This window comes from Cucurbita moschata, unplaced genomic scaffold, assembly GCF_002738365.1.
Source record: "Cucurbita moschata cultivar Rifu unplaced genomic scaffold, Cmos_1.0 Cmo_Scf00009, whole genome shotgun sequence".
Taxonomy (NCBI): Eukaryota; Viridiplantae; Streptophyta; class Magnoliopsida; order Cucurbitales; family Cucurbitaceae; genus Cucurbita; species Cucurbita moschata.
In genome coordinates, this window is record NW_019268525.1 from 272,631 (window position 1) to 289,363 (window position 16,733).

At 36.9% G+C, this 16,733-nt stretch overlaps 3 protein-coding genes across 3 annotated transcripts; 1 reads left to right on the forward strand and 2 right to left on the reverse strand.

The window, feature by feature from the left end:
• The first annotated feature begins 796 nt into the window (after positions 1–796).
• On the forward strand, positions 797–4,170 carry LOC111447891 (U-box domain-containing protein 11-like). The gene is made up of 4 exons (XM_023087267.1): positions 797–1,275; positions 1,992–2,108; positions 2,194–2,619; positions 2,834–4,170. Exons 1-4 carry the CDS (start codon positions 904–906, stop codon positions 3,902–3,904), a joined length of 1,986 nt encoding a protein of 661 aa, XP_022943035.1. The 5' UTR covers positions 797–903; the 3' UTR covers positions 3,905–4,170.
• A 256-nt stretch (positions 4,171–4,426) lies between these two features.
• Positions 4,427–6,547, reverse strand: LOC111447013 (uncharacterized protein At1g66480-like). The gene is made up of 4 exons (XM_023085967.1): positions 6,215–6,547; positions 5,791–6,132; positions 4,654–4,741; positions 4,427–4,616 (listed from the first exon to the last, which is right to left on the reverse strand). The coding sequence occupies exons 1-3, from the start codon at positions 6,455–6,457 to the stop codon at positions 4,679–4,681; spliced, it is 648 nt and encodes a 215-aa protein (XP_022941735.1). The 5' UTR covers positions 6,458–6,547; the 3' UTR covers positions 4,427–4,616; positions 4,654–4,678.
• Positions 6,548–8,312: 1,765 nt separating this feature from the next.
• Positions 8,313–16,511, reverse strand: LOC111447122 (putative 1-phosphatidylinositol-3-phosphate 5-kinase FAB1C). Its single transcript, XM_023086132.1, has 11 exons — positions 14,773–16,511; positions 13,804–14,568; positions 13,527–13,680; positions 13,055–13,396; positions 11,837–12,577; positions 11,409–11,740; positions 11,201–11,327; positions 10,951–11,115; positions 9,333–10,835; positions 8,923–9,189; positions 8,313–8,756 (listed from the first exon to the last, which is right to left on the reverse strand). Exons 1-11 carry the CDS (start codon positions 15,342–15,344, stop codon positions 8,502–8,504), a joined length of 5,223 nt encoding a protein of 1,740 aa, XP_022941900.1. The 5' UTR covers positions 15,345–16,511; the 3' UTR covers positions 8,313–8,501.
• Positions 16,512–16,733: the final 222 nt, after the last annotated feature.

Here is a 16,733-nt window from a genome sequence, read left to right on the forward strand (position 1 = left end):
CATTTTTTTTTTTTTTTTTTTTTTCTTCACAGACAAATGTGGGAAGGGAAAGGTTGAGGGGAGAGGATAAATATAGTGGATGGTGATGCTTAATATTAGAATTCAGCTGAGTGAGTGGATTGCACAAAGAAACAAAAAAAACATGTTTGTTTCTCCTTGTTTCTCGCCAACTCTTTCTAACGTTCCACATCATTTTCTCCCAACTCTTTTAACTCTCGCCTCAATCTCCCTTTCTTAATATCAACAAAAAAAACATTAGTACAGGCCACCACTAATACATAACACAACATAACATAAATAGTCTGTAGGATGAAAGTTATTTAAGAAACTTTTATTTAACTAAATTCAAACTTTATTGAAACCAAAGAAATCCAATTTGTAATTTAACAATTTTTTATTCTTTTCAATATTCTAACATAAAATTGGAGAAAGTATTTTCTAAAACAAATTAAGCTGTTTTTTTTTATTTTTTTTTTTTATAGGGATTCAAATATTAGTGTTTTTAAAAACAAATGAATAACTATCAATTATATATTTAAAACAACATTACTTGCATACATGTTATAAAATTTGTTTCAACCATTGTCACAATCAAATAATTGGGGTTTAGAGCGAGATAAACTTAATTTTAATTTATTGGAATCAATAATTTCTAATTTAATATTTAGGAGTTTTGTAGAAAAAAGAATTTAATAGAAACTAAATTATGACTTTCTCAACATTTATATTTTATATATATATATCATTTTATTCTTTTTCCAACTGTACCTCTTCGTTTTCTTCTCCCTCATTTTCTATTGGTTCATACCTTACACTCTCTCTCTCCCAAAATTTCTTTTTCCAACTCTCTCTGAAGTTAAACCCATATACATTGTGTAATTGCCGGCAGTTTTGGACGGAATAATGGCCGGATTTGTGGCCAGCGACAGCGACAGTCCACCAGATGTGGCTCTACTGGACTTTGTTCGAGATGTTGTTCGAATGTCGGCGGGGACGAACAGTCTAAAGGTTTTCAAAAAGGATTGCACCGATCTCGTGCGTCGGATCGTGCTTTTGACGCATTTGTTTCAGGAAATCAGAGACTTTAATGGCGTCCAATTTCGACCTGTTCATACATCTTGCTCTTCTTCTTCTTCTTCTTCTTCTTCTTCTTCTTCTTCTTCTGGGAGTGATTCATCTCCGAGTCCGTGGCTGTGTGATTTGGTGGCGGCATTGAAGGATACTAAACGCCTTGTTTTCATCGCTTCGACTTTCCGGTCCTGCAGTTCTTCTTCTGTACGCGCTTTGTCTAATTTTCTTTCAATCTTCTGTTGGACTTCTGTTGAAATTGGGAGGGGGGAGATGAATTAGCAGCTTGAGGAATTTGAAGAGTAGTATCTCAACTTGATGGTGTTTATTATCATTTTCAGTCTCCTGCATTCATATAAAACTAAATTTCACTTCATTTTCTTCTGGTTAGTAACATAGCTTTTCCGCTTCGAAGTTGTGCTTTATGGAGCTACTGATTGAATGAACGGCCACTTGTTTCTCACGATCTCATGTTTGGTTACTGATTTTCATTCACTAGTGGTGTTAGTTTCTCTACAAAATTTTGATGATGTTGATTTTTGTCATTCGGAGGACAACTGTGATGAATTTTAACTTTGAATGCTGTGGCACCGCTTTCACATATGCTACTTTTGGATGAACTTATTATCTGTCGTGTACACGGTGTTAGTTAGACGAATCAAGAATCTAGAACGAGGAAAGACAAGATCGCTAGATTACTGGGTTATTGATCAGTGTTCATAGTTAGTTCTGTTACGATCTCCACGGCACAGGTGTTTAGTTGCAGATCGTAGCCATTTGATCATACTCGTTATTTCAAACATTGACGTTCATGAATGTTTCTAAGATGTTTGCCGATTTTCTTCTTGTTGAATCAATAATGGGATGGTGTTGATAAGTCCAAATTTACCTTTTCTGAAATTTGTCTACGTTTTAATTTTAAGGAGGAAGTTACCAGGAAGATACTCTTCCAATTCCAATGTGTGACGCTGAAGTTAGAGAATGCTTTGGGAAATCTTCCTTATGATCGCTTTGATATATCAGAGGAAGTTCAAGAACAGGTAGGATTCGACGAAAAAAAGTACGAACTAGTTTTTGACTTTTCAAATTCTGAGCATACTCTAAAATCTTCTATTGATTCTGTAGGTTGAATTAGTGAGAGCTCAGATGAGAAGAGCAGCAGAAAAATATGGCTCTCTGACCGCAATTCCTCCTTCAGTTGTTCAATCTCAGTTGCTAAAGAAAAACATGGATATGTTGAATCTGAACAACTGGGCTGATAACTTTGATGTTGAGGAGAATGGTGTTGTTGATCATGAGATTACAGTGAAATTTGATGAATTTCCAAATTGCAGAGGCTTCATGAATAATGGTGTGGATCAGCTGATTTTCGAAGGACTTGAGAAGAAACTTCCATCCTCCTCAGAGGCTTGTTCTGATGGACAGGATGCTTCTACCAAAAAGAGTGGAGATCAGGTGAAGAACTCAGATGGAGTTTCAATACCTGATGATTTTTTATGCCCCATTTCCCTGGAAATAATGAGGGATCCTGTTATTGTGTCCACAGGACAGGTATGCTTAGTTGAATTCTATGATAATGATTACTTAGATATTTCTTTTGAATTCTATTATCATTTTGGTCCTTATACTTGGAACTCACTCCATTTTAACTTTTAAAGTATAGGGACCAAAATAGAAATTTACCCTTTGATGAATTTGAGCTTAGTGTTGAAGAAACTTGGATTCTTTTATGCCTTTTCTAATAGTTCTCTTTCTAACAACACAGACCTATGAGAGATCTTATGTGCAAAGGTGGATAGATTGTGGGAATACTACTTGCCCCAAAACTCAGCAGAAACTCCAAAACTTGACTCTCACCCCAAATTATGTACTGCGAAGTCTTATTACTCAGTGGTGTGTTGATCACAATATTGAGCAACCGACAGGATTAACCAATGGAAAGATCAAAAAGTGTGATGGATCATACCGTGATGTGTGTGAGGAGATGGCAGCCATTGAAACTCTGGTGCGCAAGCTAACTAGCCATTCGATTGCGGAGCAGAGAGCTTCTGTGACTGAAATTCGATCTCTATCAAAAAGAAGCACGGATAATAGAATTCTGATAGCTGAAGCAGGAGCAATACCAAATTTGGTCAATTTGTTAACTGCTGCTGATGTTTTAATACAAGAGAATGCAGTTACTTCCATTCTCAACCTTTCAATATATGAGAACAATAAGGGACTGATTATGCTTGCTGGTGCAGTACCTTCCATTGTCCAAGTTCTGAGAGTTGGGAGCATGGAAGCGAGAGAAAATGCAGCAGCTACACTTTTCAGCTTGTCTCTTGCTGATGAAAATAGGATAATCATTGGTGCTTCTGGGGCCACTCCGGCTCTTGTGGATTTACTTGAAACTGGAAGCCCAAGAGGGAAAAAGGATGCTGCAACCGCACTATTTAATTTGTGTATCTATCAGGGGAATAAGGGAAGGGCTGTGAGGGCAGGGATCATCCCAGCTCTATTAAGGATGCTCAACGTCTCAGGTAACTCCATGGTCGACGAAGCTCTCACAATAATGTCGGTCCTGGCCAGCCATCAAGAAGCAAAAGTAGCCATGGTGAAAGCCAGTACCATACCTGTTCTAATAGATCTGCTGAGGACCGGATTGGCTCGCAACAAAGAAAATGCTGCTGCTATTTTGCTTGCTCTATGTAAACGAGATACCGACAACCTTTCTTGCATAAGTAGGCTTGGGGCTAAGATTCCGCTGACTGAGCTCTCCAAGAGCGGCACAGAGAGAGCAAAAAGGAAGGCTACCTCACTGTTGGAACATCTTGGAAAACTACAGCAGCTATAGAAAAGGTGTGGATTTGTGAACAAGCATTTTCCATATTTTTCCCACTTTGAGTTCCCCACTACTTTACATTTGACACTTAATTTTCAGCTCCTTCTTCTCCTTGATTGTGATAACAAGGAATTAGGGATGAATGGCTAATGATGGCCACTTTCCGTGAATCTGTTTACTTCATTCCTTCATTATATTGTACAAGTGTGTATAAATTCATTTAACAAAAATTCATTTAACAAATTTGTGTTATAACAAGAAGCTACTGTTTGGGAATACTTGGACTTTCTCACTCTATTTTACCCCCTTTTTCATTGTCCAGTTTCTTCTTGTAACGGTTAGACGAACACGACTCTCCACAATGGTATGATATTACTCACTTATACCAAAAGGCCTCATACCAATAGAGTTAGTATTCCTCACTTATAAATCCATGATCACACCCTAAATTAGTCGATGTGGGACTTCCATCATCCAACAGTAACAACATTTTTCAGTTTTCTCACCGTTCCTTATTCATCTTCTCATGTTGAGTGAAAACAAGGAGGAACGTTAAACAGTAGATTCAGCCAAAAATGATTATCGTGCACAACACAGATAGCTACATATGTATGATGAAGTTAACTAATAAATACATAGTGAGTTCTATGTATATTCTACAAAAGCAAGCTCGTGCAAGATTCAAATGTTTTTAAACTGAAGTAAAAGTCATAACGTAGCACTTCCCGTAGATCATTACTGTATTACTTCAATATACTTATTCATGAATCTTGTTCTTCTCGATAATTAAGATGCTACCGCAATTTCAGTCCCTGCTTCCATTGTCGTCATGAAACTTACACGTCGCTTCTGCATTTTCAACTCGCTCTTTAAAAAAAAAAAATATATATATATATATATATATATAGCACAAAGAATTATATATATTTTTTTATGATTTAAAAATATTAGAAAAATTCCTTGTCACAAATAGTAAGAGGGAAAAGAATGAAGAAATAAACTAATCAATGATATTAAATTTCATTAATGGTAGTTTTCCATTTTACAAAACTATATTAATAATTAGGGGAAAGAAAAGGTTGCGTCTATTATACGATGGAAGAAAATTGTACAAAAAGTTGAGCAATTAATGGCCCCGCACTATCTATTTAATGAATTTGATTGATATCTAACATTTTTTTTTTTTTTTTTTAACTATTGAAAAAATAAGTTAAATTATAAATTTAGATTCATTTTGCTAGATATTTTGTAGGAAAAATAATTATGTAAAACAAAGATGGTCAGGCTAAGAAAAGATTGGCATTAATGGGTTTTGAATACAAAAACACCAATTAAATGAGAATAGTTGATAATTATTTTTAGATTTATTTATTTTCATTAAATAATTTCAAATTGTAAAAGAACTTTATTAATTTTGAAAATTAAAATGAGATGAAAATTCAAACTCCAATAATTATAGGATGGAAAAGTCTGCAAAGATAAGTTACACTAATTAATGGGTTAGAACACCAAGCACTAACCGAATAACCAAATAACCAAATAAAAAGAGACAAATCTGATAGTGAGACTCAACTTGGCAACCTAATTTTATTATTTTGAAAATTAATAATCATTAAAAATAGTCAGTTTAAATATAATTTAGGAACTCGTCAAGATATTTTCTAAAAAGAAACAAATTTGAAGGTATAATATTCTATGGATATTTATAATAAGATGTTGATGTGGTTTTGGCAAAAGAAAAAAAAAACAAATGAAATTAAATATATTGAGTCATTGGATAGTGAGTGAGTCAACTTGGGGTCATCCATTTAAACGAATAAAAGTGAATTATAAATTTAATTAAAGTAAAATGCAATAATAATAATAATAAAAGATGAAAAAGTAAAAGGCATACGCACCTCACGTGGCTTGATGCCATCCTCCTTCTCCTGTTTTGGCGCACTTTTGGAGGCACTTTGTGTGGTTTTATCCATGTAAAGTCCGTACAGTCCCACGATCTTCTCCGCCGCCTCTCCCTTATCTTTGCTTTCCTTCAACAGTTTCTCCACCTCCGCCCTCGGCAGCCTCACCTTCAGCCGTGTCGTTCCCGCTCCCGATGACCCCTCCCCGGCGTCCTCCTCCGCCAACACACTCTTTGGCTTCATGATAGTTAGGTCTGATGCGGAGCGCCGTGCCAGCATCAAACTCTCTAGCCTGTCCTTGGCGCTCATGTGGATTGCGGAACGTATGCGGCGTGGTGGCTGTATTGAGAATAAGAATAAGAATATGAATAAAAGGGTTAAACGTAGAGTAATTAATTAGTTAAGTTTGTAATTTGATTACCGGTTGGTTTGGAAGCTTAGGCAGGTCCACCAGAAAATAGAGGCGCTTCCTGCTGAGGTTTTGGTGGGGTTCCAACGGCTTCGCGCGGACACCGTAGTGCTTCACAGCCTCGGAATCCAGCAGAACGAAGCCGGGATAATCTTTGACAACGTCTCCGGCTTGAACCGGGGTGTTTAGCTTCATGGTTTCCCCGGTGACCTTCATCACCTTCACTGTCTTCTTACCTCCAAACGCGTTTCCCATGGCGCCCAAAAGGGAATGAGCGAAGATAGGCGGTGGGTGTGGCGTATAACACACAATCTTATAATATACAACACTTTGTTTGATGGCCTTAAAAAGCGGTTTCCTTCTTTTGGTCAAACAAAGAAGCCAAAGTTTGAAAATTGAATTAGAACCATACATTAACTTCCCTTTCAACAAATATATTATAATCCTGCATTCATTATTCATTGGATTTGAGGTTTGATCTTAGACATCTTGATCTTGAGCTATGCTTAATGAATCTTGAGCTATGCTTATGTTCTCATTTTATTAGACGTGCCTCGTTAAACAAAAATTTAAAAATTTAATTTCTCATAGGATTTTGTAATTCTTAACAAAAATTTAAAAAAGAAAATGAAGGATATTTTATGAATTTTCCATTTAATTTTGTATTTTATGTAAATTATATAATAGTTTTATTTTATTGGGAGGTTACTAAAAAATGGGAATTGGTGAAGGCGTTAATCACGGGCATGGATCCAAGCATTAGTTTCTTCAAATTCTTCACATCTCTCCCCAAACCTCGCACTTCTTTCCAACCGTCCAAACCAGTTTGATATCGTTTACTTAAAACTCTAAATTTGATTTTTAATACAATTTTTTATTTTATAACAGTTATTATAATTCTTCTTCTTCTTATTATTATTATTTTGTGTTTGTATGGAACACAACAGACACAAAAAGACAAGGAGGATTTTGAGGACACTGAAAAACGCCAAATTTGCAGTGACCTTATCGGAGATTTGACCTTAAAATTATCGTTAATTCTGTATACATAATTAAAACACTCAATTATCTATTTATTTGTAACCATAACCATAACCATAACCATAGGAGGAGTTTCAAGTAAGATTGTATGATGTGGTGTCAATTGTTGTTGCTTGCAAATGATGTATGTGTTATGCACATGCTTTTACACGTTTTCAAAATGCTATGTCAGGGAATAATTAGAGGGCTTCTAACTAACCACTAATGGAGAATTGTTTATCATTAATGACCTACAGGTGTATTGTAGTTGGCTTAAAAATGGTGGTGTTCTCTTTCAGGTTTAGGAAATTATCAAGTCATTAATACAACACAAGGATGAATCCTTTAGGAGCCACCCTATGACCTCATCAATGATGGGCAGTGTCACGTATACATACATATATTGAATTGACAAGGAGGAAAGTATAGCATCATTCATTATTACTACTATTGTTATTGTTGCTAAATATAAGTTAGGTGCGCATTTTGAAATAAACATGCTCCATGGGGCCAACCCCTCTTCCCCATATTTTCCTCTACTTTTCTTCCAACTTCCATCTTCGCACCACCAAAAGGCCTAAAAAGTCTTCACCACTTTTTCTCTCTCTAAATAAAAACTGTTTATTCTCTCTCTCTCTCTCTCTCTCTCCTTCCATTTGAACAGAAAAGAACTGAACTTTTTCACTTTTTCAAAGCCCACCATCCATTAGAGCTCTGATTCAAAGTTCACCTCAAAAGGGTTGATTTCAATTTGTCAAAATATTTGAAAAAAAATTAAGTTTCAAAATTTTAAATATAGATAACAATTACTACTTGAGAATCAAACAAAATTTGTTTCCGAAAAGTTGCAATAAAATATATATTTTAGATGTTCTTTTGTTAAGTCCACTATGGGATTAGTTATTGTTTGTAATAAAATAAAGGTTAGATAATGGTTTTAGTCCAACATTTCTTACAAAAAGACAAACCCATAGCATATTTTAAGATAAAAAAGTATTATAAAAAAAAGCAACTAAAATTGACACTAACACTCACACGCGTACGTAAGGCTTACGTAAAAATTATCTTTTCTAAGTTCAGCCACGTGTTAGATGTTAATGAAGATTTCCCATTAGATTAAAGACCTAAATCTTTGTTTCTTTGTACACGACTGTAAGAGGCGAAAAGGGGTTTAACAAAAGAATGACAGGGATTCCATCAGATTTATCTGCAATTGCAATCCCTTTATTGATCAACAAATGCTTTCATGGACAAAAGAATACAATGATCCATCACAAAATCAACAACACCATTGATCAGGAACTGTGAGAAAATAAGAAGTCATTGCCTTACGAAACCGTTTCTTGTATTGCATCGGAGAGATGATAGTTGGAGAAGCATTCCTCGGCCCTCCGAGTATCCCCGACGCCTTAACCCACGTCTCTAACTGCTTGTCCCATGTATACTGTCTCATGAAATCAATGATGCCTAACACAAGCTCCTTCCTCTCCTCGTCAACCCCGACCAAAAGCGAATAGTCCATAACGTCAATTGACTGAAGAACAACGTGAAAAATCAGTATATTTGCTCCAACATGAAGAAATTATTAAGTACTGAATGCAAACAAACATCCATCCATCCATCCAAGTTCATGCTCAGTTAATCCAAACCAAATGCAAAAACAAAGACTGATATCAGAATTCAAGAATGCAGCTTCTTACCGCCAAAAAATATGTGTCATTCCAGATGGCCCTTTCAAGATTTCTTTTGGCCTTGCTTCCGAGAAATATAGGTTTTGTCCGCAATGCTTCTAAAAGGTTCTGATCGAGTAGAACCTTGTCTGCCCCAGTCGTGTCCGGGTTGTAACGAGCTCGTGAAGATCCCTTCAGGTCATAAACCTTTGAGATATTTCTCATGAAGAAAAGATTCTCCATCACCATCAAATCCATCTTCACTTCTTTCCCACCTTTCAGGTGTTTAACAGTCACCTGCCACAAACATCCCAAACACTTTGTAAACCAAAATAGTAATTTAATGGTTAAATTATAAATTTGGTTCTTACGATTTCGAGAAAGTTAGAATTTAGTTCATATGGATTCAAATGTTAGAAGTAGTTCCTAAATATTTTTACCTGATAGATCCCAAGAATTTTTGCAAGGCAAGTTGGACTTCCAGAGTTAAGAGCTTGGGACAAGTACTTGAAATATTGAGGAGCAAACTCCTCAAAAGAATCAAGCTCTGTTCTCGTGACTTGTTTTATAATGAATCTTTCATCCAAAGACTTGGCGAAGTATACATTACTTTTTCCACCTTGTGCACTCCATTTACGACACCGACTTAAAGACCTCACAAAATCCACACCCTTGGGGCAGCACTTCTTCCTAAGGATGTCAAATTGCTTTGCGAAATAGCAAGTCACAGAGAAATTGACTTTACCTCCAGATGTTGAAGATTCATCGGTGAACGAAATCCTCAAATGAGGAGATTTTTTGGGATCCGAAAACAGGGTCCTCAAGGTTGTAGGATCTTCAGAGCCATAGTTTCCATAGTGAATATAGTCCAAGTTCAGAGCACCAAAAGACTGCCAAGCTGAAAGAGTTGAAGGACGAGAATCTTCGATGATCCTAGGGACACTCCGACCTCCCTCATTGTCGGTAAATTTATTAGCAACCCAGTCGTCATACTCTCTAGAGTTGAGGGCGTATGCAATTATGCTAGTAGGTTCATTGTCGTAAACAGCAATAACTGCATCAATATTGCCAGTCTGTGGAAGCAGCAGACGAACGCCTTCCGGGACATGAGATGCTGAGATAAAAGATGGAGTTGAACTGAGTAATAAATTTAACTTTTGTGTCTCAAATGGTAACACTTGAGAGTGAGCTCTAGTTAAACTGGAAACAGGATCCCTCAGCATACTATTGTAATCTGCAGAAGCATGGAAAGATCTAATTGTTGACAACTGAAAAGTGGATGGATGCAATCCTTTCCTGATTCTCTCTTGCATTCTTATTGCAGAATCAAAGGAATGAACTCTCACAGGTGACATCAATACCCTTCTCAGTTGAGGATTATCATTTTGACTCATTTGCTTTGTTGCCCCGTCTGGAGGTTCTTGTGCTTGCAGTGTCGAAACAGCCTGTGGTTTCGTCACAGATTGCTCGGATCCAGACCATGCACAATCTATTCTCTCAGAGAGAGTTGATTCATAAGAAGGAATGCCTTCAATTGAGGCTATTACGGCAGTCATTTCCTCATCTGTGTGTTCTTCCCTGCAGACTTGATGTAAGGTTGATTTGGAGCATTCTAATGCTGTGGGTTCTTCCTTCGGCATTGATTGTAAATCATTTCCAGCAGACTTGTGGACCGAAGAAGATTCATGAATGTTCTCATTGCAGCCAAATTCAATTTTGTCATCACTCTGAGCAGAATCTCTTTTCAAAACTCTCTTTAGAGGAGACGATACATCAGTCTTGGGATTTGAAAGCTTTTTAAGGAGAGAATCTAGTGAATAAAGGCGGTGATCCCAGTAGTGTGTATGAATTAATAGGGAACGCCTCAAGCAATTTAGTTCCAGAATGTCGACAGAAATCATCCCCAGTAGCGAAGGTTCCATCATGAAAGGTTTCAGCAAACCCTATTAAATCAGCAATTAATTAGATATACCCGTAAATATTAAACATAGATTCATATACAAATGTGCAATGACAACAATACAAGTTTATCATATTCAAATTGTTCTCAGCACTTACGATATAATCACTTCGCTCCTTTTGAATCAGTTCTTTCAGTTGCATGATGTGGCTTTGCATCTCACTCGAGTCTGACGATTCCTGCATGGACAACTTGCTTTTCTGTTCCATCCTATCAACAATATCAGAAATCTCTGCATACAAGCTTTCCATTTTGCCAATGATCTGATTGAAAGCCAATAAAGTACTTGAGTAAACAAAAGCAAGATTCTAAAATCATGTAAATTACATTCTGAATTCTCAAGACAACCTCTGAAGCTTCTTTTGATATCCATTCCTGTCTAACATGGCTATTGAACTCGAGCATAGAAGGGGGCAAGGTAACAGAGAGAATATCAATGGTCGAATATCTGAAGAAAGCAACCATGCTCCCAAACCTGTGGAAATTTCGTATTCAGTGACAATCAACATCCAATAACAATTTTAAAACTAATGCTGAACTCAGATGCCCAACACACCCATAGAAACGGAGGCAGTCTCTCTGCAATGAATGACCACAAGTTGCAACTCGATTTGCAGTTGCATGGTTTGAGAAACTAAGCTCCAAAAATTTTCCAAAAGAAAGCCCCCAGGCAGCATCAGACATAATAACCCTAGGAGTTGCTGGGGGGACTCCATCTATTTGGGCGCACTTGAGGCACCTGTGCCACATCCATATCCTGCCATCTTCTTCCCCAGGAAGCTTTATAGAGGGTAGGCGTCTAACATTAATTGTAAGATTACCCTGCTGATGGGTGTAACATTGAACGTGGGCCTCAGCGGACTCCTTACAGGATCGACAGCTTGATGTCTGCAGCAAGAACCCAAACCACAATTACTCAGCTACCCAGAGAAGTCAACTTTATGTTTCAATTGGATATATACGGAATAAGGAAATAAAATAAACCTGGGCAAAGAGATCATCACATAAGAATTTCCCTAAAGGCTTGTCGAAACGGCCATAAAACTTTATGCGCAAAAGACGAGAGCGCTCACATACAGTTCCTTTAAGTACACAATGGCTTGAAAAAGATACCAAAATGCTCTGGTGAGTATCTGCTGCTGAGAAGCATTCACTAGAGAGATCGTTTTCATCAAAACTTTCAGACTTCTGAAACTCTGTAATCCCTCCAGATTTCTCCCTTCTCCGTTCCAAAGTTTCTGCCAATTCAGATTCAGAAAGACTTCGAACATCGAAGGGAACTGTTTCACCATCCTTTAATTCCTCATAATGACTAAGAGATGGATTTAGACCAACATCGGATGGTGAATGATCATTGAATATGCCAGGAAATGTATCAACGATGCTAGACTCTTCTTCAAAGCCAGTAGACAGTAGAAAGTTATTATTATCAAGGTGGTGATACATTGGATATATTTTAGATTCTTCAAGCTCAGCGCTAAGAGCAGAAACTTTATATCCAGTGGAGACATCAACTAGACAATTGGATGACATTGTAACATCGGGATTCCCAGATGATGAATTATCTTCAACAGAAAGAGAGCGCTTTGGCATCTTAGGCAGAGAAGCACCTTCGTCCACAAGAAAGGAAGTCTCAAGAGATAAGTGATATGCTGCAAATACTGCATATTGAACAACATGTTTAACTTTTTTAAGTTCTTCACGACACATGCCTTTCAGCAAGACCTATGATAAGAATTGTGACATGATTAGAAGCAAAACAGAAATTCTAAAAAATAACATTTTTCTAAGTCCACAGGATTCATATCATGACTCCTTTGACAATCAAGCATAAACTATTTACATAACCAAAAAACCAAATATTTTGTTTCTATGAGTTGTCTTTTTGTTTACTAAATAACTATTCGTCGACATTTTTTAAACACGAAACAAGAACATCTTAAAGAAAATTGAAAGGTTAAGATATAGTAAAACACTCACTGTAGAGGTATTACAACAAGGTACCAAAACAGATTCATCAACATATTAAAGCATAAGCGAATATTGATGCATTATATTATTTAGTTTGTATAAGTAAGAAAACATAACTAAAGACAGAAAAGTTAAACAAGTCCTAAATTAAAACTCAATTCAAAAGTAGCCAACAAAAACATTTTGAAGAAGTATCCACAAGAAACCAAATAATTTTCTAGCTAGAATTACCGTGCAACCCAAGCGCTTTGGACATCCTTCAAAGAACATCAAGGTCTTGGACATTTTTTTATTTTGATCGACAGACCCATACTCTTCAGTCACTCTCTCTAACCGGAAAAGTTCACAATGTCCTAATCGTGAAATGGACATATGATCAATTGATGGAGTAAGTGAAGCACCGGTGCAACGGGCTATACGCTCTAGTAAGGGCCTTTTAACATTCAGCACCAGAGATATTTCCTTGGCCAGCAGATATTCCTGTGCACGCGAAGAAACACTTTTTTCCACCAGCAGAACATTGGGGCGGAGAGACTCTATTCTTGAAATAATTGTTTTCAGATGATCATTTTCCTGCAAAAATAGGATGCAGAAAAATAAGAAGTCAAAAAAAGAAAAAAACTACTAACTAGTTCTAGCATTTTGTATGCATAGAAAACTTAAGTATGTGTAAAACTAAGACAAACTAATTAGTTACAAGTACCTGATGTAATAATGTATTAAAAGAGGCTAAGTGGTCAGAAACTTCGTGATATTCAAGGGATCCTCCTAAAAGAAGTAACCTAGCATTTTTGAATTGTGAGGTCATGCGTTTGTGCTTTATGTTTTTTGTACAAACAACTCCCTTTATAAGTGTGCTGCAGAAAAAAGATAAACAACTTCAAGACATTAGTCAAAACATACGATATAGACGTGGACATTGAAGCTATTTGTTCAGAAGGATATTCCAAGCTGCAGTATCAAATAGCCATAAGTTATACCTTTCACGAAGGTGCCCCGATGCTACACATTTTACTTTTATATAGTCCCCAGGATCCATGCTGCCTCCTCTGCTAGTATCCGGTCTCACAAAATTTGCAGCTTGCCAGGCTATTGTGGTAATTACATCAACCCAGTCCTCAACAGAATCTCCTCCAGATTTGATATCCTCCCCCTGTAACAGTTGGGCAACAAGAGCCCTAAAGTGGCCCTGAACCATAGCTCTAAGAGGCTCCTTATTCTCCTCATGCAAATTTTGCTTTGCTGGAAACATGCTAGAAAGGCTTCTGCTCGCAGAGAACATAGCGCCGGAATCCCCAATATCATCGTCTTCATCATCATAGGCAAAGAAATTATTCTCCAACTCATCACTTTCATCATCAGGAGGTGGAGGGAACCATATTCGACCATTGTTTTCAAAATCTAAAAGTGTTCCTGCATTTTCATCTAGGTTCTGAGTGGATGGCAGGACACTAGAGAAGGGATGTTTATTATCATCGGACCTATTTAAAATGGCCTCAGCCTCTTGAGGCAATAGATTCAACCTTTGGCCTGGATCTACACTCTGTACAACATGATCAGCTTTATTTGAAGTATAATCACTCCTTGAGGGGCTGGCAGAAGGACTTGATTCCTCAAAATGAGAACTAAAGAACTCGTTTCTAGTACTAATACTACTTGACTCTATGTCTGAACTGTCACGAAAATAATCACTTGATGGGCTAAAAAAATGTCTCCCAGAATCCTCTCCATCATCTTCATCACTCCTACATTATTACAATAAGATTAAATGAGACAAGTGTATCGAATCATTTCATGTCACTATCCTGTATTAGTATTAGAATTTGAAGAAATTGAACATCAAGGAGGGGCAACAACATTTTACATATAATTTGATTTCTTGATTTAAAGTACAAGAATACCAAAAGGTATTAGGAGAAACATGCATTCGAATTCAAATCAAATGTTACCAGTTGGGAGAGTGGTGAACAGAAATAGGAGATGGATGATCATTGAACAAGCTTAAAAGCCCATTTGATGCTGCATAAGGAGAATAGCCACAATCTTGTGACTCAAGATATCGACACAAGCGATCATCAGGAATTGATTCGGTTTTCATAGGAGACTTGTATGTACCATGATAACTAGGAGAAGGAGCTTCTGGGCTATATCTGGGAGAGACAGAAGAATATACTTTCTCACTCTGTCTCCCTCCACCTTCATGCCGTAGGTTGCCATCGGAACAAAACTTGCACGACTTGGTTGTCTTCACAGCTTCATTACCCACCTTCATAACATCTGATTGAACAACATAAGATTCATAACCCCGAATACATTTTCTGCAAGATGATTGACTACAACTCTGGCACAGGTATACTAGAGAAGTCTTTGAGAAGCTCGTATCACACTCACAACACATCTTGTAACTTTTGTTAGGCGCCACAAATTCTTCTGATAAGCACACTGATGAATCAGGTCCCCAGGAAATCCAAGACCTAACCTTCTCAATCAGATCTGATAGTGAACTATCAGGAATTCCCATAAAATTCAATCATCCAAGAAGAATTAAAACCTCGATGACCCCTCAAAATTGAAACAGTATAAGACCACTCCTCTTTCAAGTTCCAAATATGGAAATCTTTTATTGTCTTTCACACATAATAAGAAAACGGAAAAGGAAAAGGAAAACCTATCCCTTGGAAACAAAATACCCACAAAAGTTCCAATAAAAAAGAAGAAACTGATATTACCCACAATTAAAAATGATGGGGTGCTTTGGGATGTGTATGTATGAGTCTCAAGACTGTATACTACGTATTTCTTCCCCTCTTTCTGTCTCTCAAAATGGGGGCCAAAAGCCAGAGAAGATGAAAAAAATTAACAAATCCTCCAGGAAATATATCAAGAGAAGGATATATAAAAAGCTATGAACAAACCCGAGATACCCCAAAATCTAGCAGTATTTACACCAAAATCCTATCGTAGTTACAACCCCGAAGACCAGAGAACCCAACAAAGACCAGTATCATCACCTACAACAATAACAACAACAAGAACAAGGAACCACAAAACGAAACCTTACAGCCTAAATGATGCCAGAGACCTCAAGAATGAATCAGGCAACCGATTAAAGCATCCCAAGGACAGAATCCAGTAAAAAACGATCATATGTAAGAAAGGGTCGAAGATCAGCGAAGAGAGTTAACCTGATTCGATAGACATAAGGAAACACAAGTCAAGTCAAAATTGGGCACCCCCAGAAGAACAAACACCAAAAGAAGACCAGATTGGACTAAGAAAAAGCAGGATCAGATGGAGAAACAGCAGGTAGTGAAGAAGAAGAAGAAAAAACTGGAAAAGGATTTGGGTTTTAAATGCTTGGTAAAATAAGAATCAAAAGGAGGTATAGAAGGAGTACGGAGAAGGTTCCTTTTCTATCGGAATCAGTAGCTCGCATATCGAAGCTGAAAATTCCGTTGCTGTTACCCCAACAACCACCAACCTCACTGTTCGTCATTCCCACCGGAAGAACCATGTGCTGCTTTAATCCACCATTCTTTCGTTTCCCTTCTGATTTCACTTCAATTCTTTGCCGGGTTTTTTTCTTCTTCTCTCTGTACTCTCTCTTCTGCTCTGCTTCTTTTTCCTTTTATAATTATCGAACAAGAAATCTGCATATGCGGCTGTGCCTCAAAAATAAAAAAATGATCGGACCCATCAAAATACTTTTCTTTTCTCTCTCATCTATTTTCTTTTGCGTTTAAATTCCAACTTAGCCCTTCAGTTTTCAGCTTATTTCATTTTTGTACATTACTTTAGTAAAAAATATATATATATATATACACACGGAAAAGTTTTAATTCTATTTTGGGCCTTTTTTTTTTTTTTTTTTTTTTTTTTTTTTTTTTTTTTTTTTTTTTTTTTTTTTTTT